The sequence below is a fragment of the Equus asinus genome, chromosome 19, assembly GCF_041296235.1.
Source record: "Equus asinus isolate D_3611 breed Donkey chromosome 19, EquAss-T2T_v2, whole genome shotgun sequence".
NCBI classification, from domain to species: Eukaryota; Metazoa; Chordata; class Mammalia; order Perissodactyla; family Equidae; genus Equus; species Equus asinus.
In genome coordinates, this window is record NC_091808.1 from 23,871,380 (window position 1) to 23,894,292 (window position 22,913).

The 22,913-nt window shown below is 36.4% G+C and overlaps 1 protein-coding gene across 5 annotated transcripts in view; it reads right to left on the bottom strand.

The window, feature by feature from the left end:
- The window catches only part of SPAG16 (sperm associated antigen 16), a 911,706-nt gene that overhangs the window by 351,086 nt on the left and 537,707 nt on the right, over positions 1–22,913 (bottom strand). For all 5 annotated transcript variants that reach the window (XM_070489783.1, XM_070489782.1, XM_044751340.2 and 2 more), the window contains one exon: positions 8,238–8,364. In XM_070489783.1, coding sequence (XP_070345884.1) covers positions 8,238–8,364 — 127 coding nt within the window. The remainder of the gene's footprint in view (positions 1–8,237; positions 8,365–22,913) is intronic.

Consider the following 22,913-nt stretch of genomic DNA (forward strand, 5'->3'; position numbering starts at 1 on the left):
CCTCTGAGGACAGGAACAAGACAAGGGTGCCCACTTTCACCACTCCTATTCAACATAGTACTGGAGGTGCTGGCCAGAGCAATTCGGCAGGAAAAAGAAATAAAAGGAATCCAAATAGATAACGAAGAAGTAAAACTCTCGCTGTTTGCAGACGACATGATCTTATATATAGAAAACCCCAAAGAATCCATAGAAAAACTATTAGAAATAATCAACAACTACAGCAAAGTAGCAGGGTATAAAATTAATGTGCATAAATCAGTAGCATTTCTATAAACTAACAATGAACTAACAGAAAAAGAACTCAAGAACTCAATCCCATTCACAATCGAAACGAAAAGAATAAAATACCTTGGGATAAACTTAACCAAGGAAGTGAAGGATCTATACAATGAAAACTACAAGACTTTCTTGAAAGAAATTGACGATGACATAAAGAGATGGAAAGACATTCCTTGCACATGGATTGGAAGAATAAACATAGTTAAAATGTCCATACTACCTAAAGCAATATACAGATTCAATGCTATCCCAATCAGAATCCCAAGAACATTCTTCACAGAAATTGAACAAACAATCCTAAAATTCATATGGGGCAACAAAAGACCGCGAATTGCTAAAGCAATCCTGAGCAAAAACAAAGCCGGCGGAATCACAATCCCCAATTTCAAAACATACTACAAAGCTACAGTGATCAAAACAGCATGGTACTGGTACAAAAACAGGTCCACAGATCAATGGAACAGAATTGAAAGCCCAGAGATAAAACCACACATCTGTGGACAGCTAATCTTCGACAAAGGAGCAGAGGGCCTACAATGGAGAAAAGAAAGTCTCTTCAACAAATGGTGCTGGGAAAACTGGACAGCCACATGCAAAAGATTGAAAATTGACCATTCTTTTTCACCACACACCAAAATAAACTCAAAATGGATCAAAGACCTAAAGATTAGGCCTGAGACAATAAGTCTTTTGGAAGAGAATATAGGCAGTACACTCTTTGACATCAGTTTCAAAAGAATCTTTTCAGACACTGTAACTCCTCAGTTGAGGGAAACAATAGAAAGAATAAACAAATGGGACTTCATCAGACTAAAGAGCTTCTTCAAGTCAAGGGAAAACAGGATTGAAACAAAAAAACAGCTCACTAATTGGGAAAAAATATTTACAAGCCACTTATCTGACAAAGGGTTAATCTCCATAATATACAAAGAACTCACACTGATTAGCAACAAAAAAACAAACAACCCGATCAAAAAATGGGCAGAGGACATGAACAGACATTTCTCAAAAGAAGATATAAATATGGCCAATAGACACATGAAAAGATGTTCATCATCGCTAATCATCAGGGAAATGCAAATCAAAACTACACTAAGATATCACCTTACACCCGTTAGATTGGCAAAAACATCCAAAACCAAGAGTGACAAATGTTGGAGAGGATGTGGAGAAAAAGGAACCCTCATACACTGTTGGTGGGAATGCAAACTGGTACAGCCACTATGGAAAACAGTATGGAGATTTCTCAAAAAGTTAAAAATAGAAATACCCTATGACCCAGCCATCCCATTACTGGGTATCTATCCTAAGAACCTGATATCAGAAATCTCAAGAGTCCGTTGCACCCCTATGTTCATCACAGCATTATTTACAATAGCCAAGACGTGGAACCAGCCTACATGCCCAGAAACTGATGATTGGATAAAGAAGATGTGGTATATATACACAATGGAATACTACTCAGCCATAAAAAAAGACAAAATTGGCCCATTCACAACAACGTGGATGGACCTCGAGGGTATTATGTTAAGCGAAATAAGCCAGTCAGAGAAAGACGAACTCTATATGACTCCACTCATAGGTGGAAGTTAGTATCTTGATAAGGAGATCTGATCGGTGGTTACCAGGGAAAAGGGGGGGTGGGGGGAGGGCACAGAGGGGGAAGTGGTGTACCCACAACATGACTAACAAAAATGTACAACTGAAATCTCACAAGGTTGTAATCTATCATAACATTAATAAAAAAAAAAGTTTCCATCTTTATTGGATTAAATTTAAATAAACTGCATTAAGCATGAAGGAATTACTTCTCTTACAGAATTGGGATAATCTCATAAAACTAATCTATCTGTGTGTTTCAGTTAGAAACACAAAGTGATTAATAATCATTGTTTCCATTATTAAATTATGACATTTTTTCAAAGCCTAATACCCAGTAAAAAAAATAGTCTTCCTACTGTTGGCCATTGTAATGCTACTTACATTAATGGCAATGGATAAGAGAAAAAGAGTAATGGTATTTGTGATATATGCAAAGATTTTATGAGGCATAAGTGAGATATATAAAGAAATTCAGCATTTTATGAGTTAATTTTTTGAAACCTCATAACATTAAATTGATTTGTTTACCATATGATCATTTTATTATGTATTAAAATGCTTATTTTTAATTTTTAGAAAACAGCGGATTTTTCAGATAAAACGTTTTTCTACACAAAAAGCAAAATATCTGACTTATGGTCTCTCCCTCCCTTCTTTCCTGCCATCGTCAACATCCATTGAGCAAACACTATACCAATCATTGAGAAAGTAGAGAAGAAAGCTCAGAGTTTCATGTTAGAGAAATATTAGTAGGCAAACAAGTGTATGATATGACGGCTGCCATAAGGATATCTAAAACGTATTCAGTTCGTGTGTGTATCAGGAAACCTTTAAGCACTTCATATAAGTAACCATTTAATCCCCATTTTCACCCTTATGTCATAGGAACTACTACTATCTACAGTTTACAAATGAGGAAACTGAGGCCCAAAGGTTTTAGACAATTACGGCCAAGGCCATATTGCTAATAAGCAGCAGAATTTGAGTTTGCATCCAGGCAGAATGGCTGCATGCTGTTGCTGTGCTATACTGTCTGACATATACAAGATAATATAGAATGTAAGCCGAATATTCTATAGAAACACAACTAAATTCATTTATTTCTCAAATATATCTGCTTGTACCACATTACTGAAGCCATTAGTTATTATATAAAAAGTCAGTCAATTGATAAGGTTTGTCTTTTTGTGAAAAAAAAAATGTCTCACTTCTCAAGTTCAACATTTTAAGCAGTTTACCAAAAAATTGGCAAAGTTCTACGTGGCATAAAATTTTCGTGGTTACCTCTTGGAACACCTAATCCAGAGGGGCAAACGTGGAGAGCTTTTTCGGGAAGGAGAAGTAAGTCTTTAAGAATAGAAGCAAACGCTCCATCTGAAGGGGGGAAAAGGCACATTAGCTAGCAGAAATAGCAAAGGGAAAGGTTTTTCAAAAGAAGGATAATTGTATATATTGGCTAATTTCACATGGTTAGCGGATAGTGCCTTTAATAACTGATGGTAGCTGACATTTATTTAGTGAGGGAGCAGTAAGCTTTGCATAGGATCTGTGCAATGTAAATGTCTTTCAATCGAAGGCTCCAAAGCCAGGTGGATCGCATTATATGGGGAAAAATTGAAGTGAGGTTTGCTTTGTGTATTGCAATGTATTATTTCAGTTTGAATCACTTTGGATATTTGTAAGTTGCTTAATTTTATGCAAACCAGTCCTTTGATGGTTAGAATCTTCACCGTCTTTTGTAATGAATCAGAGAATAACCAGCAAAATGTGTCAGACCCTCATAGAATTTCACTGTTACATTTTAGCAAAACATTTTTTAAAAAGTTGACCTTAAAGATAAGTTAGGCTTTTTTCCCCAAAACACAAGTATTCCTAATTTGTTGTCCTTTTATGTGATGACAAACATTTGTCAACCAAGTGCTATAGCAGACATTTTTGAAAATAATAATAGTTAATCATCTCATCAAAGTAAAGGTGACATTTTAGCAGTGAACAACAACAAATTTTTCGAAACAAACTTGCTGTATGGAACAGACTTTTCTACTTTGTTTTAGAGCATTTGGAAACTTCCAATTAGTTTACAAGACCAACTGACTCACCTCAGGATGAGAGAAATGCCTAGCAAAATTTTAACAAAAATACCTTTGCATAAGTGGTGGATGCATTTGAAAATCCAGTATCCAAATTGATAGCTACAGATCATGATGCACTTTTTCCCTTTAGAGTTTTGTATCTTCATGAGGGATAATTTGCAGCTCTGATAGTTGCTAAATTCCAGCATAGATCCGACTTGTGAATCACTGAATTACAGTGTTAAACCAAGACTTTTGAAAATATAAGCATAGTGAATCATCTTTTCTCACTGAAATGTTGTTTTAACACTCTACTATTTTTTCAGTGAGAACTGGCAAAAATTAGAGGCCATACAATAACACTATGGAATTGAGATTGGACAGTCAGCCAGCTTCCTGGCTCTGCCACCAACCCATTAGCTGATCTTGGGCAACTTCTTGTACTCTTCTCAGCCTTTGCTTTTTCAATTCCTAGTACACATAATAATAGCAATTCTAGTAAGTATTACATAGATGTTCTAAGTAGGTATTCAATATATACGTAGGTAACATATATAGGTATTCAATAAGTGTTAGTCATAAAATTACCTTGTGGAACAGTGAGCTTTGGCAGAAAAAGCCAAAGCTACAGTTATAGTGCGTATACAGCAATTACCATAGTATTTAAAGATAATTTACCTTTGTGTTTATTCCCTAATAGACTGTGTTCATTGAGGGTAGGGACTCTGTTACAGTCAACAATCCAAAACCCGGGATGTTGCCTGGTACAAAGATCTGAAATTAGGTTTTAATAAGTTGAATGTGGCTGAGGAATAAAATCCAGAGAGAGAAGATACAACCTTTTCCCTTGTTTCCACATTCTGGATTCTGAATAATGTCCGGCTCCTCTGAGAATTCAGCAGATCCCATCTGGGGAAGCCAAAAAGCCCGCGCGGGGTGCAGCATGAAATATGGAGTCGACAATGGGTTAGGAACCAGACAGGATCCAAGGGTTTAACTTTTTTGGTGGGTTTTCGTTTCTTCACATTATAGACACTCACAGTGATCATTTACTAGATCTTTCGGTTAAAGCTAAGCCAGAACAACACTGAGCGCTGGACGAGAGCCTGCAGTTAGTCTAGGGAGCAAGGCACAGCCACCAAAGGCAGTCCAGGCCATGAACCTTCTGTGTCTGATTCATTGCAAGAGACAAATGTCAGCGACTCTGACCACTGCCAGCCCAGCTCTGAACAACTCACAGATGTATTACTCATCCTATTCTATGTTTTACTGTACGGTGAGCACATTCTTTAAAAAAAAATTCAAAACCCGTAATGTTTTCATTTGACTTGTGAATGACTAATATTCTCATTGCATTTATTTTAAATGGGCTTCCAAATCACTGATGTATATTGAGATTTTTCATGTCACTTTTTGAGAGAGCATTATAAGTTTTCATTAAATATACTATTTTATACATCATTTTCTGGCAATATTATAATCTTATTTTTCAATTTCAATAAAATAATTTTACTGTTTCACAACTTTGAGGAAAAATACTCTGCATGTAGACCTATAAAAACAGAGTGATTCCATGAGTTTCTGAACGGCGAGCTATTTAATAGCCTTGTTTGGTAATTAGAAAGATTTATATTCCTCTCGTCATCTCCCACAGAATTCAGACCTGATCTGTCCAGCTGATTCAGAGACTGACTTAGAGGTCTCCACATTCATTATCTTTGACAATAAGCTGTTATATCACGTTAGTGATTTAAGACTAGTATCTGTTTAGGAATGGGGGAAAGAGGTTTAAAACTAATTTATAGGAATATAATCCACTGGTCGTTTTCAAGTTTAGTCAAAAAATATTTTAGAGAATGTCTCAATACTAATTGGTCACACTGAGGTGACAAAATGTACTGTTCTTACTTTACTAAGAAGAGAAAGAAGTCATTCATCTTCTTTTAGTTCAGACTTTCCGTGTAACCTGACAGTTTATCCTTTATCAAGGAATTAACATAATCTAAAATTATAAAGAAGAAGATTACCGGCACGCTACACACACAGTTGACGTTACAAGTCAAATAACGTCATCCACATCAATATGTTGTGCAGTTTTCACTATTACATAGAGAAAACTATAGCCACCCTGGTAGCCTTTTCCATATCTCATAATATCAACTACAAAAATACATTAATTTTTAATTCCTTCATGAACCATTGAGATATAAAAGAGACGGTAATTCCAAATTATACAAACAACATGTAACATGTACCCTTTTAAAGCTACATATATGATATGAATTTTTAAAAATCTGGTTATTTCAAGGTTTTTTGTTTTCTGTTTTAAATAAATGAGGTAGATCTGAAACAAAATCATCAGAACTGCCTAACGCAACGTAAATGAAATGATTCCGTGAATTCTAGAGTAGTTGTCATATATTATTTGTAGAATTTTATATCAATATTTTAGTTAACAACCTGCATTATCTAATTATTAACAACCTAAATTAAGTGAATTTCCTCTTATTTTACATGCTAAATCTACATTACATGGAAACCAATCTAAATACATATTTTTTACCATCTGGCTTAAAAATATTTTCAGAAGATAAAGAAACATTAAATGAACTTTATTTCTAATCATTGATGCATTTGGCATTATTTGTGAATAGCATTTCATTCATACCAAAACTTTTTAGAGACTTCTTCTAGTATTAATGAATATAAAGCTAGCATGTATAGTAATAATAAAATTACAATAATAATATTAATAATATAAATTTTAATTTGCCATTAAGTCAATTAAAAATATATAATTACATTGATTACAGAAATACTTCTGGGATTCACAGCCTTTCTATGGGCATACATTTAATCCGTGTGCTATGCTGTCGTGGGCTGCAGGCCCTGTGCTGTGCTAACCCCTCCTCTCTTGTTCTCAGAGATGCTATGGGGAATGAGAAGAGCACACAAAGAGCTTGCAACATTAGGTAGGAAGGTCACCATCAATAAACCACTCCGTGCATTTATGGCACATGTATGAGAGGCGACATCTCTTAATAAGAGCAGTTTGACTTCCAAGCATTGGTGCTTCAGTTTTTCACATGACAGAAAGCAAACAAGAGACACACATTTCTGAGAACATTCAGTTACTGCACTTTGAGAGAAAGGGGGAAAAAACTGAAACGAAAAGAAAATGAACATAAAATTAGGTCACTGCTAAATTAATATTTTCTTTATGGGTTTTTCTTTACCACTTGCTTTTATATGCACTTCACATCTAAGTATTTCGGCTAAATGTGTTGAAAATCTTGCTTTTCCGTTGATGCTCCATCGGCAGGAGTGAACTCCGCTGCATCAGGGTCTAAGCTACTCTAAAACAAGGAGTTCGTGAGAGCTTTGCACTCAACAACAAATCATTCTGATTTCATTTTTAAGTTATGTCTGATACACTTTTCCCACAATGTCCCTTGATGTCTGCTTCCTCAGAAGTCTGTCTGAATCTCCGCAACATGAGAAGTTGATGTCTCAGACATTTGTTGCTCTACTGTTAGATTTTTTTCTATAATATGTGAACTTGAGGACTCCTTGCCCTCTATTCATCCTAAATAAATTTGCCTCTGAGGACCAAATAGGGCCTTCCACACTGAACTTGGGTCTCTGTTTACACCATTTGCATGTTCATCACCGTATTCCTTTACTGATGTCTATCACATGTTGTATATGGGAAGATAAATGGAAGAAATTACAAGTTGAATTTCTTTACTGACCCAAGAGCCAGAAACTATGGATATTTCTTCTTTCTTGTACAGTCTCCTAGAGTCCTTGTTTACTTCATTATCTTCATCAAAGCATAGCCTCCTCTTGGAAGCCATCCACACTGTTCCATGCAGCCAAGGCTTCTCCTTCTTGATTTTTCCTTGTACTTTGAACATTTGCCCATTTTAACACATACCTCATGCCATTAAAATAATCTCTTATTTCTCCTTCCTTTCCAAACTACATGGTCCTTAAGGAGAGGCTTTATGTGTTTCCCTTTCAAATTTCCTGTACCTGCAGAGTTTCCATCTCAATAAATAATTGTTGAATTAATGTTTAATAAAGTAATGACATTGTTCTTATAGTCCTTACGTTTAGAAGGCAGGTAGATTAGAGTACATAGACAGGATCTTGTAAACAGGAACTTAGCACGTTCTGTTTCCAACATGGCCTTATGCAATTACTTTACACATTGCACCCAGGACCTGAAGAGTGACTAGATTTATCAAAACCTGGAAAAAGGGTTGATGATTTGCTTACCGTTCTTGCATCCCATACAGACAAGGTCTTATCTGCAGAACCCGTGAGAAGAGTGTTCGAGTAAGGAAAAAATTCAATGCTGTTCACGGAATCTGTGTGTCCATACAACGTGCATCTGCATCTTTCACTGTACAGAGAGAAATTAAGAGTTAAAGTTTTAGGAGTTAGCACCTAAATGTTTCTTATGCTGTCTGCATAATGCTAACAAAGATAACTTAAGTATCTGAGGCATAAACAGCAAAAATGTGCAAGAACAACATTTTAAAAGGAAAAATTCTACAACCATCTTGTGTTTTCAGCACTTTATAGAATTAGTAGCATAACATTGACTAAATTACCTTCAATTTATAGTCAGTTGGCAAAGCCGTCTTGATACTATCTCATTTATTCCTTATCATGGAATGACTACATAAAAATTGCCCCCATCTAATAAAGGAACATACTGACAGATGAAAACATTTCACTAGGGTGTTAAGACCAGGCAAACTTTGTCATTCTGTTTCTCTTTTTTTCTCAGTGTTGGCTGAGTATTAGAATCACTTGAGATACTTTTAGCACCTAGCCTCAAGGCCAGACATTCTATTTCCGTTGGTCTGAGATGGAACCTGCCCATTAGTGGGAATTAACATCTCTTCTGGTGATTACAATTTGCCTTTAGGACAAGAATAGAAACCAGTGGTTCTCAGTGTTTTACCCAGGCCAGCAGCCTCAGCATCACTTGAGAACATGTCGAAATGCTAATTCTCAGGCCTCATCCTAAACCCACTGAATCTGAAACTCTGAGGTTGGAGCCCAACAATCTGTGTTTCAACCAGCTCTCTAGATGATTCTGATGCATGCTAACATTTAAGAACTACTGATCTAAACAATTATCAAGAACTGAGAAGGAAAGACAACTGACGTTTTGCCATTTTATGAAACAGCTGTTTCTTAATGAAACAGGGTAGACACACAGCAGTATCACTCCTCATTTGTACTGTTTGGTTGCTTTTAATTAACTTTATTTATAAACCTATTTTAAAAATAGAGAAAGAGTAGAAGCAGGATAACTGATAATGCTGAGAACAGAGGAGTGAATGTAAGTACACTTCTAATATGCTAACCAGTTAGTTAAGCTCTGATCGACTGGTTCTTCTCTGGCTTGAGCCATGCCATTTGCGACAGTATGGTGGAGTGGGAAAAATGCTGCAAGTGGAGCTGGGAGACTGGGTTCCAGTCCTAACTTTGACACGAACTAGAGGGGAACCATAGACAAGTTATTTAATCTCGGTGGCAGTAGGCTCCCTTCTTGTGAGAAGGAAATTACTTAATTTGATGCACTGAGAGACAATGCAGCCCCGACATTCTGAGATTCTTTGACCGAGGCTGTAAATGTAAAAGGGAAGGGGAGACGTCGGACTGAACATCGCATCTAAGAACTGTCTGGAGCCAAGTTTGTTCCTCCTTACTTAAATTTCGGCATTTTTGAGAAGTCGAGATATTAAGATTTATGCGTATATGAATATGTATGTAACTCAGCGACACTCCCCTTAATTGAGCCTTTCCGTATCAAAGTATTATAGTAATTAATATCAGAAACAGGGAAATAAAATCAATAAATTCATTCATTAGGGCCACTTTGTATTAGTTTCTTTATCTCAATATTTCGGAGGCAGGCTAATAATATTTTGATCATTAAAGTTGATGATATGTCAATCTATATCATGGGTCAGCAAACCATGACCCATGGGCTGGCTGCTTATTTTTGCAAATAATATTTTATTGGAACATGTCAATTTGTTTACACTTGTCTACTTGTGCTTTCCCATTACAGTAGCAGAATTGCATAGTTATAAGAGAGACCACATGGTTCACAAGCCTGAAATATTTACTACCTGGCCCTTTAAGAAAATATATTTATAAGTATGCTTGGATTTTACTTAAGACATAATGTTTTTGAGATGGTCAATAACAAAAGATAAATTATTATATTTTATTTTTAAAGAATTACTGTTTTATTTAGAAGTTTTGCCTGCTATTCTCTAATGATTTCCAAAATATAAAATTTCTTTAAAGGTTTATATTCCAAAGCCCACTATATTGAAATAATCATCTTTAACTATTAGAGTAATTGTTCCAGATATAGCTCTATGGAAAGAGACAGAGAGATTTTACATAAAAATGAGAATTATAATATAACTATATTAAAATATTAAATTATATAGGACTTAACCATAAAACAAAATAAGTAGAATTAAAGGCATTGCTGAAAGTCAAGTAAATATTTTATTATTATTAGATACAATTCTCTAAAAGGTATCCTAACATTAAGAAAGATATTAAAACTGAGCGTGTTTTTTAAAATTATATTTTCACTTATAGAAAGTATAATTAAATAGGGAAATGAATACATTTATAATTCCTCCCACTTTCCTTTTACTCGTCTTCTAATATTGTGAAATCATGTTGCTAATCTTACGATGTCAAAAATCATAACACATATTTGATTAGTAATCACAAATCCCATAGCTGCTTAGCGGATCCCCTGTCCTCCTAGGGTTCAGTCAATGAATATCTAATTAAGTTAATCCTCTGCATGCATACTTTTATACATTTTCTGATTATTCGGTACTTCAAGAGCAATTTCGACTGCTTATAATATCTTGGGTCGTTAGTTCTTCTCCTCAGATGTTTGAGGAGAAATGTTTCACCATCTTGGACCACAGGCAAAGTGTGAGGCCAGCCTAATCTCTCCTGCCTTCCCCACCCAACTTCTTTAGTGGGGGATTTGCTTTTTATGCTCAATAGCCTTTATCATTTCTTGGCAAACACTTAAGTTCAGAAATATCAGCACTGCATGATTTGATAGCTCTTTCCATCTATTATTCTTAGGTCTTTCTTATTCTAAGAGAGTTTCTTCCACTATATCTGTATTTCTTTCTCTTTCATTTATTCCATTTGTTTTTTCTTTAGGAACTCTGGCTATGTTTTATTTTGTCTTATTTGCTTCTACATTTGACATTTTCTCTGTAACCCTTATATCCTTACATTTTTTTTCATTTTTCACACCTGTTCTTTACAATTCTCAACTGTGTTTATTTTATTTATGTGTGTGTGTGTGTGTGTGGGGGGGGGGGGCAGGGGAGGAGCAATCAACAGCTTTTATGTACGTTTTCTATTTAACTTATTTCCTAATCTTTCTGTGTTTGCTTTCCATCTCCATCTATTGTCTTACAAAATCATAATGGAATGCTTGAACTCTTTTGATGTTTCATTTTATTATCTAAAATCAATTTAAAACATAGCATTTCTCTAACTTCTTTGAAAATGTCGAGTTCTTTTTGCCTGAATTAGTGATGACTTTACTTAGGTAATTCCTACGCACTGTATGTTTTCAGTGGAATTTGGTTTATATTCACTTATTCTTCAATTTTTGCAATTCTTCATAAATTCTGGGTTGGTTTCTTTTTATTATGACTTATCCTTGTATGGGGACAGCTACTTGCTAAAGATTATTGGCAGAAGGAAGCAGATTGGGCTTAAGTTATCTCCAACTTCTAATCAGATGTTGTCTTCCACAAAGACTTCTCCCCACGTGTGTTACTGACTTGATCTCTGAAGTTCGTCTCTCCTCCATTTCAGTATTTCAAAGTATGGAGGTAGCTTTTGCAAAATCCCTTCAGTCACAGGCTCTATATTAACTCTAAAGGCTCCTGCCTCCTTTACCACCCTCACCTGCCTCACTATGACAGTCTCCTTTATCTAGCAATAAAAATGCCTTGTTAGGATTTGTGCTTTTAACCATGACGGAGTAACCAGTACTGTAATTCTCCTTCCACAATAAATAGCTATAAAATTATACAAATTATGTAAGACAATTATTTTCTGTCACTGAACTAAACACGGCACAGGATGGTAATCTTTGAGCGAAGGAGAAAACTCAACATGAGCTCCATGACCTCCTAGTCTTCTGTTTGGAAGGGCTTCCCTGCTGTCGCTACAGCAGTAGAACCCCGTAGAACTGGAGTCTCCCTGAGTCAAGAGGCAGCGAGGACAGTCCGGACCGCTCACGTGCCTGGAATTTGCCGCGTAAGGTACCTGCAAAAGGGAGCTAGACTGGAAGGGCAGCAGTTTGTCAGGATTGACTGTATTGTTGGCCAACGTCTAGATGGCATTTCTACAGAATAAGATTCCACAAGGCTTAATCAGAGATTTCCTGCTCTGTGGTTGAAAGCTGAAAAGTGATACAATAGACCAGGCACTGCTAGAAAACACTGGACTTTTATGCCAACCAGAGTGGAAAAACTTCCCTGAACACCTCAGACTTTCAGTTGGGATTCAAGAAATGCCCTACCATAAACGTAAGGGTCAGGATCATGAATTAAGTTCAAAACCAAAGTAGACTTGTCTTATCAAAGAATAAAACCAAGCCTGAAAGGGCAAGAATGATTTGCCTATGTGTAATTAAACTGATCACTAAAATAGAATTCATTATCTTTTATATAAAGACCACCTAATACACTCCCAACAATTTGCCTTTAACAACATCCAGCAGATAATAATAATAAAAAAAAATTACTACGCATGTGAAAAGGTAGAAAGTGTGACCCATATATATTTCTGTGAATAATTGAATATTTATAGTGATCCTATTCTTTTATCAAGTATGTCTCTCATAATTGCATGAGTCAAGTAACATGCATCTTCACAGGTGGCAGAGGATCTTTAATATTTGGAATAGCCATACTATTAACAAATATACCTTCTGCTTTCTAAAGGCACACATTACATAGCTGCTGGGATGTCTTTTATGTTTAATTAAAAAGGAAATAAAAAGGAAAGGAAACTTAAAGAAATAGACAAACAAAAATCCACAAATGATTTAACAGAAAAATAAGGGAGAGAAAATAAAGGCAATACAGAGAGTTGCTTAAAAAAAAAAAAGAGAAAGAAAGATGTCTGTGATCAGTATCAGCAAAATATTAAACTATGGCTAATATTTCTGACTTCCTATGAGCTATTATTGAAATAGAGTTCCACCTGTGACAAAATTAACAATTACTATTTGTAAGTAGATCGTTAGTGATAACGTTTTAAAAGGCTGTATTCATTAAAGAGAATAAACCTGAATAGGATTTTTATTATTTTTTTTAATTGAAGCATTTTTCAGCCTATAAAGAATTATACTCTTACTTTAAAAAATTTTTACATACAGGTTTTGCAAATTCTGTTAAACTAAACTAAAAAGTCTCCTGTTTGCAAAATTTGATCGTACTCTTAAAGCAAAAGCAACAGTATTATAAATATGAGTATATCTGTTTCATCACAATGAAGATCTAACAAATACACACGCACAGAATTTGCATAATCTACTAATGTGTGTCTTTACAGATTGTATACATTACTGGTAAAATTCTGTGCACATTCACAATTTATATTCAGGCTTTGTCTGTTGTCATTAAAAACCCAATTCAATTATTTGGGAGTATACTTATTTATGGTGGTGGGATAGAGGGAGCAATTCCTTAATGATAAAGCTCACATAGTTTCCTAAATGTAAAGGAAAAGACAGGTCTTCACACAGCTTAAGGGAAGAAAGAACTGCTCACGGGGCAAGACGTCTGCTCACGAGTCACTGGCTTCAGGTGTGGGGTGTTCCAGGCAGACAAGCTGCAGGAGCAGGCTTGTGAGAGATTAATTAGCTGCCAGAGAAGGAAGTTGCATTCAGAATTCCCTTGCAAGGTGAAAATGGACTAAAGTGATGGAGCATGACAGCACAGAAAGGGATGGAAATGATTTGTATATTTTCATCCAAAACATAAACACTAAAGCCTGATGCGATTTTCCCTCTGTTGCCCTGTCTGCTGTTTTCCTATCCTTTTTTTAGGAAGGAGTTAGTTCACAAGCAGTAGCTCTTTCTTAACTCACCTCCTTTATTTCCTTTTTCCTCTATTTTATTTCCCTTTGTTTCCTCTATTCTCTTTCCTCACCCCCTTGACTTAATTTATTATTCTAGTAACTGAAGGATGGATATTTCTCTGAACTTCCAATTCTCTGTAAAACAAAGTTATCTACTCTTCTAGAGCAGATATATTATCATTTAAAATGCATTTCCCATACATGTGTTAACTCATAAGAGGACATTATTTTAACATGTAGTTTTCCTTTGTGGAGCATTAAATCTTAGGGATTTTTATTTCCCTTAGTGTGTTTATTTTAACCCTATTAATATTGAATATGAAATTGTATCTTTAAAACTTCAAGCTTATATGAATTTACAGATCAAAAAATGTGGTTAATGGAATTATGGAACATTTAAAAAAAGGCAGCAGCAATATATTTCTAAATGATTATGAAGAAAAAGTGTCAAAAATATCTATCCTTGTTTTGAAAAGGAGAATCAGAATTGATTATCTTGTTAACACTCAGTAAGACCTGGATTTTAAATAGTATTTATATAATTGAGCCAATATATAATGATAAAATTTATCATGGGACATATGTGCAATAAAAATTTTTTATGAAAAACCTAAATCTAAGAATCTAACATGAACATCAGTGAAATCTTTTTAAATCCTCACATTGCAATTAATAACACCCTAGTTCAGCTAGGGATTCCTTGTATCCCTTGATTTATTTTTTAAAGTTTATATATAAGCTATTTGAAAAACCCACCAGAATTTGCATCTCAGCAAGGCAAAGTACTCAAATGACATCCAAATTTCGACTTCAAAAGTTAATAGCATTTTAATAATAAGAGCCTTCTGTTTGTTTTATATTACCACAAATAACACAAAATCCTTCATCATGCAATAGTTTCTTTCTTTGCGATAATGGTATTCAGTTAAATATTTAGTTGAGGGGGTGATATTTAAAGAAAATCTACAAGGAGTCTGCCACAAGCCCTATCTTAAAGTTCACCATAATCCATCGTGAAATAATAATCTATGAAGTGGTCTGAGTGTCTCACGCAGGAAGGATCATGAATAGGTCACAGCTCCCAGAGAAGGAAAGTTCTGGGCCAAAACCCTTGACAATAAACATACAGTCTCAGCATTACCCCCAAATGGTAATAAAACTCCACGTACTTAAAGGGCAGATTCCTGGCAACCTCAAGTACTTGGAATGCATCCAGGATGTTGGGAATGAAAGGAAAAGGTGAATAAATAAAATAACCACAATAGAGCTGGGGACTCGTTCAGAGCACCCTCAAGTCCTCGCTCAGACTTCTTAGTCAACTGAATTGTTTGCGCAAAGGATATGGGTGCAGGGAGGGGATAAGAGGCTGGAGTACAGTACGCTGATAACAGAGAGAGATGGTGGTAAACCGGAAAACAGAAACAATAAAATAAAAAGACCAAATATTGAATGGCAACCTGGGGCAAATTATAAAGGGCAAAAGCAAATAACTCTTACATTTCAACACTTCCTACTTTTAAGGTTGTAATTTGAGCTGACGTCTATTGAGCCCTTACTGTTCTAAGTAATTTGCGTACATTAAGACTGCGAAGTACAATTGGCCCTCATTATTTGCAGATTCCACATTTTGGAATTGCCTACTCGCTAGCCTTTATTTACACCCCAAATCAATGCTTTTGCAGGCATTCCCAAATGTGGGTATGCACAGAGTGGCAAAAAATTTGAGTCATGTGATGTGCACACTCCCCACTGTGGTCAAACCGGGCGAAGCTCTGCCTTCAGCTATCATACTGTAAACAGTGTCCTTTTTGCAGTCTATTTAGTGCCACATTTTTGTGCTTTTTGGGGTGATTTTGCTGTTTAAAATGGCCCCTACGTGTAGTGTTATCTCGTGTTCCTAAGTGAAAGAAAGCTGTGACATGACTTAGGGCGAAAGTAGTGTGTTAGGTAAGGCTTGTTCACGCATGAGCTGCTATAGTGCTGTTGACCATGAGTTCAATGTTAATGAATCAATAGTGTACATTAAATGAAGTGTCTTTGAACAGAAACACTCACAGAGCAGGGTTATATATTGATCGATTGAAGAATCAGCTTGTAGGAAACTAACCTTGTATTTGTCCTAGGGGCAGTGATTCCATATTCACTAATTCAGTGTTTGCAGTGAATTTATAGAACGTAACTACCTTGAATAACAAGAACCAACTGCACTTACAATTTACCCAGTTTATAGACAAGGAAACCAAAGTACGCAGCATCTAGGTAACTCGTTCAATATCACACAGGTAGTTAGTGGTGCAGACCGGATTTTTCCCCAAACAGTTGGCTTAAGACCATATACTTTTAACCACTGTCTGCACTAATGTCCTCTCTGCACAGCATAATAATGTTAACGGGGGACCTTGGTCATCAGCCATTGATGAAATTATGCTCCGCAAGTAGAAAAATGCATACACTTCAGAGACTTATTTTTATGAAATAGTTACTATTTGAAATATTTCAGTGCTTAGAGGTGAAGCATTCACTATCTAGAAAATTAATTTATGTTAACCTATGCCCCACAGTGCCAGATAAATCAACATTTATGGATTAGAAGCATCTTTTAATTTAGATAAAACAAATGCTATCTGACCGGATATAGTGGTACATTGTAGTTGACTTGTACTGGTTCATAAGACAATGGTACATGTCTTTTCCTAATTCCACATTCAATGACAAACCTAGGCAACTTGAAATTTGTCATGGTGGGAGTATTCAAACCGCGGAAATTGGCAAATGCTACATATCAAGGCTTTTATTTTTCTAAGAGCAAATTTACAAGCACACCATTGACTGATGTTAATATCCTTACATTAGCCAGAATATATTAACCTTTCAAATTTATATTAATTACTTAAAGATTTCTTTAAAAACCCCTTTTATCATTCGATCATACTTTGTATACATTGAAATGAATTCCTTTGCATCCTTGAATTTCCTTTGCACCATTTATTTTATTTTTTTTAATTTTCAAAAAAATTTTTAATACAGCACATTTCACACTGTGACCCATAAGAGTGAGAATGATTGTGAGAATGAATGTAAGTACCTCGGTTCTTATGGATGTTAATGGCAAATTATTTCTTTAGTAATACTCAAATTCTTTCTTCTTTTCAGAGCATAGATTTGTTACCTGCCATCCATACCTTCTAGGTAATTTGGTACCTATTACACAGTCTAAAGTGATTTATTTAATTTTTTCCAAGTTTCAACATTTTTGTGGGGGAGGGGTTTGTTGAGGAAGATTGGCCCTGAGCTACTATCTGTTGCCAATCTTCCTCTTTTTTTTTTTTTTCCCTCCACAAAGTGCCAGCACATAGTTGTCTATCCTGGTTGTAGTTCCTTCTAGTCCTTCTAGTGGGATGCTGCCTCAGCATGGCTTGATGAGCAGTGTGCAGGTCCACATCCAGGATCTGAACTGGTGAACCCCAGGTAGCTGAAGCAGAGTGCTCAAACTTAAGCGCTACACCATTGGTCTGGCCCCTAAACTGATTCAAAATATTATTATTTCCCTGAATATTTTTTTTATAAATGACAGAAAGAGCTAGAAGTGAACAGTCACATTGCTGAGTTGACTCTCGTGGTCTGGGTTTATTTTTATTTAATTTTCAGGTGAGGAAGGTTGGCCCAGGGCTAACATTTGTGCCAATATTCCTCTATTTTGTATGTGGGATGCTGCCACAGTGTGGCCTGATGAGCAGTGTGTAGGTCTGTGCCCAGGATGCGAACCTGGGAACCCAGGCCACCAAAGCGGAGTGCACAAACTTAACTACTACACCACTGGGCCGGCCCCACAGTCTGGGTTTCTGAAAGTTAATAGACTACATAACACTGCTGCTTATGCTTTAGAACCTGTGCCTTATGATGTGGAATGAGGAAAGCTAATCCTTCATGTGCCTGTGTCTCATACTGGAGTAAGAAAGAGTGGAAGCTCGTCTTCCTCAATCACACGGGGTTGCTTCTTTATGTTTTGCAGTTAGATTGGGTTTTTCAACAACTTTTGCTTCTAAAACTTCTATGATTTAAAACTATCAAATGTCTTGTTTTTTATATCCAAAAAAGGTCAACAGAGTTGGGGCCAGCCCGCTGGTGCAGTGGTTGGGTTCACGGGCTCTGCTTCAGCAGCCCAGGGTTCTCCAGTGGGAATCCCAGGTGCAGACCTACACACTGCTCATCAAGCCATGCTGTGGCACACGTCCCATACACAAAATAGAGGAATATGGGCACAGAGGTTAGCTCAGGACCCATCTTCCTCAGCAAAAGGAGGAGCATTGGCAGCAGATGTTAGCTCAAGGCTAATCTTCCTCAAAAAAAAAAAAAATAGCAAAGAAAAAGGTCAACAGGGTTATTTTGAAACATAGCTTTCTTTAAAAAAATTCTTTAAACTAAAAAGAAAATAAATTAGCTTTTAAGATAGTTGTGATCAACTTCATTGTTAACTGTAAGCTGATCAACAGACAAAACATGAAATACTTTAAATCCAAAAACCACTTCTGAAACCTTCTATTCAAACTTCTTTGTACAAAATATTTTTACATAATATGCTCACAAGTAGCCAAACTGATCCATTTGAGTCTTATACCTCTTTTCCTTTCCATGTCAACCCCATGAAAGAGATCTTAGTTGGAAACCAGTTGTCAGGGATGGGAAGGGTAATGACAAGAGGCAAGATCTCTAGCCACAAAGCTTGGCTCTAGGACAGTAGGGAACCCTGTAAGCAAACCAGAAAGGAGAGAAAGCAGGGCTAAAATGAGGGGGAAAATCCTTAGATTACTCAGGGACTGGATTGTTGGAGAAAAGAGATTTCAATCCAGCTGTTTTCTCTTGTTCAGAGCTTTCTTTCAAAGCTCAGTGTCTTCTGACCATAACGGGGTGGAAAGCTGAAGGGACCCACAACACCCATCTGTCACACCCCCTGTTTATTTCCCTCATAGCACCAATCATGAGGTGGAGTTAGCTTAATTACTTATGTTCTTGTGTCCTCTCCCATCTGTCAGTCCTGCCTAAAGTGGTACACTCTTGAGGACTCTTATTCCGTGACTGTACAGTTAGCACATAGTGGGTCCAGAGTAGGTACTCAGTAAATAATTGTTATTATTGGTGCAACTGCAGATCTGCACAATCTGTGAAGAGACACCATTGCTTCCCAATACTTAATCCTCAATCCAATATCCTTCCCTATGCACTTCATCTTAAAATACTGAATATATTGCTTAAAAACAAACTTACTAAGCTTCGTGTGGATTTCAATTACCTTAAAAAAGAAGGGATTGTATTATCAACACAAATGATCCAAGAATTAATTCCCCCTGAAGGAACTATAGAAACTATCAGTATTTTAGTTTTTATTTTCTCATCTAAAAGTAGAATTTAGTTAGCTTAAACTTCTGATCTTAATTAACAAGCTTACTCTTAGAAATGAAGGCTTCTTGAAAATGTTAAACTGATAAGTCCTATGTCACCATCTTTGATGGTATCAACCTGAGGGTCCCATTTTTCTATTGTGTTACTTTAATATGTGAGCGAAGGGGTTCAGAACAGGCCTCCCCAAGATGCGCCACTTTGGCATGTGGAATATTTTGAGCTAAAGGCTATCGAGAAACTCTAGGCCCAAGAGAAACTTTAACTTCTCCCTTAAAGAATTTAAATTGGGGGCCTTGCCCATAATAAGAGCTATTACCAGAAGTAAATTTTTATCACCTATCTGTATGGCAGGATAAACCTCTAATTCCTGAACATACGCTCTTCTTATCATTTTGTGAGTTACCTCCTCCCCTCTAAAGCCTCGGGCCCCTATCCTATTCCTTAACTCAAGGTGGCGTATGTACCTCATTTTACCTTTTTGTCTCTGCATCTCTTATGTATGTTGGGTCTCTGACCCTTTCTCATATGTGGGGTTCCTGTGCGTGCACAATTAAATTTGATTTCCTCTTGTTAATCTCCGTCATGTCAATTTTACTCTTACACCAGCCAGAAGAACCTGGAAGAGTAGAGGAAAATTTCTTCCTCTCCTACGTCAGCAAAAATGAGCATTTTAAAATGTTTGAATGAGGATAGAACCACTGGTAAAGAAAATGTGGGAAAATACCTTAAGCCCATCAAGGGACCTTCACTTACGCTACAATATGTTCAGTACACAACGTTCTCGCGACTTTATTTATCCTGTTATAGCTACCATCGTCTGCCCAGAGTGACTTGATACAAAATGATTAAATAAGTCAGTTTTTGGAAACTTAGCTCCCCACCGTCTCTATCTTCCTGCTATGTACGCCTAACACTTCTGAGTTGAAAAGAAATGTCTTATAGTAATACTTTACATACAGTCATTTTCAACATCTAAAGGCAAATGGTATGGAACTATCTGTATGCTTTCATTCCTGTCCCTGGTGTGTCTTACTATTTTCTTCTCTTCTTATTCGTTAATAAATTCTGTAACAACTGAAAGCAAGGGTGAAAGATGGGGATCGTTGGCAGAAGTTATGTAAAACTCTAAAAGGAATACAATTAAACCCAGCTTAAACTTCCCAGATCGGGAAACATTTGTTTATGAATGTCCTCCCTAGAAATAAAAATACTGGAAATGGTAAACACAATTTAAATACAAATCATTTTTTTCAATTAGTCCAACTTCCCTGTTTACCCAAAGGGTGTCCTCCTCTTTTCCAGATTCCAGAGCTTTCTACCCACCAAAGAAGAATATAAAATTATAAAAACATTTTGAAAAGACAGACAAAATCAGAAAGGGCAAATAGCTTGGGAATAGCTTTTATAGGTGAGCTTCCTCATTACTTTATCTCATTTTAAGAGAGCGTCAATGGCCAAGTTATAACCGTCTTTATTCAATATCCCTGTATACTGAGTACAGTGACCAAATATACATTCCAGATTGTCCTGACAGGGTGGATTTTGTATAATTTTATTATTTTCAATAAACACAATATGTCAAGTACAGTGTCTTAAATATGATTTAATTTCCATGTCTTTGAAATAGTTACATGAATGATGAACAAATCAGACTAAACTCTTTGTCAGAACTTAGCTGTCAGGTATTTGTTTAAAGATCGTATTTTGGAATGAATTTCTTTATCAGCAGTGTGCCTGGTGATATCGAAGCATGAGGCTATTCCTCTATGACAGTATAATTTATTGAAATATTAATTTACATTTATATGCCTGGTGTTTTCCCCCTAACCCTCAGTTTCTGCAGGGAGACGGCCTTGCAATTCCTTGCCTCTGGGATGTTGGATGAACAGAGAGCTGAAACTACCTGAGTCAAAGATGTTTCTCATCTTTTGTAAAACTTTAATCTCAAGCTAGTTATCTCTCAAAGGATGGGGAAGCTGAGAGGAAACTTTTAAGGACAAGGAGAACGAGTAAGAGGGACAGTGGGAAGGGGGTATATATGATTGTCATGCTCTGTGAGAAGGAAATAATTTTGTATCACTCCGCTGCAATGCTTAGAGAAGGTGGCCAGATCTCAGAGGGAAAGGCCACACGGTTCTTGTGAGAGACTGGGTCCTGGGCCCAAGGCTCAGCCTTTGTCCAAAAATACTCAATGTATGGCACCAAAGTAACAGACATCAGTGTGAAGCTGGGACATTGGGCATCTCAGCAGTAGGCTGATAGCCAATGACTAGGAAAGGCTCTTGATGACTCGAGCTGGATAAGGCCCTAGAACTTTGGCACCACTCTAGGGGAGGAACACACTAAGAATGAATAAGGCAGAATTTCCAGCTAGATTGATGAGAGACTCAAGTCCAGATTATCTTGACTTCTATAAAACAAGGAAATAAAATATTTCTTGAACACCTGCTTCGTAGGCAGATTCATACTCAACGGTTATAAATATATTCATCACATAACGAAAAGCAATTCCGTATATGTTATTCATGGCAGGGAGAGAGAGAAGTCAGGAGGCGTGAAATCAGTCTTTTCTGTGCTATGACACGAGGACCTCCCTGCCCCTTTCAAACTCTGGATTTTCTTTCTCTGATACCCTATGCTTCCTTGAGGCTTCCCTGGGTTCCTCCTTTATGGAAACGCACATGGCAATGGTCCATGCTGCTCATCAACTCCCTAAGGGTTTTGCTGCTGTTTCTAACACACATTTATACTTAGTGGCTTTTTCACCTCATAATTCTTAGGTCAGGCTAGCAAAATGAGAAGCATGCACGCGAACCTTCCTTTCAACCAGCATACTCCCTCCCATTTCTCCTGGGCCCATTCCACTTGAGCCTATTTTTAATAGTTACTTTCTAAATTTAATAAATATTACGTAAGAACCACAATAAAGCTCTGTCTTTATTCGTCTTCCAGAAATTATTCTAATTTCAGGAATCTTAGTCCATATAAGGCAAGAAACAAGTAAGACAGTAAGCTGGTGGGAAAATAAATATTCAGGCTCATGCAGGACCTGATAATAACCTTTAAATTGTATGATTAAGTCAATTGTCTATGTTTGGATCTGTTCTGATTATTGAAATAATTTTGCTCCATTAATATCTTTAAACAGAGTATATTCCTTTATACTGGAACTGTATATGGAGAGAATAATTCAGAATAGAGGGCACTTAACAAAAGCACCCATGAATGTGTAAGCAAATCAGCCAGATCTGTCTCAGATCTAGTGAATAGAAGCAGATGCTTTAATGGTAATAATAGTAATTATTTTCTATTTGCACCTTAGCTTTCTAAACAAGAAAAATGATTTTATGTCTGAAATATCTATCTAAACAATAGTTG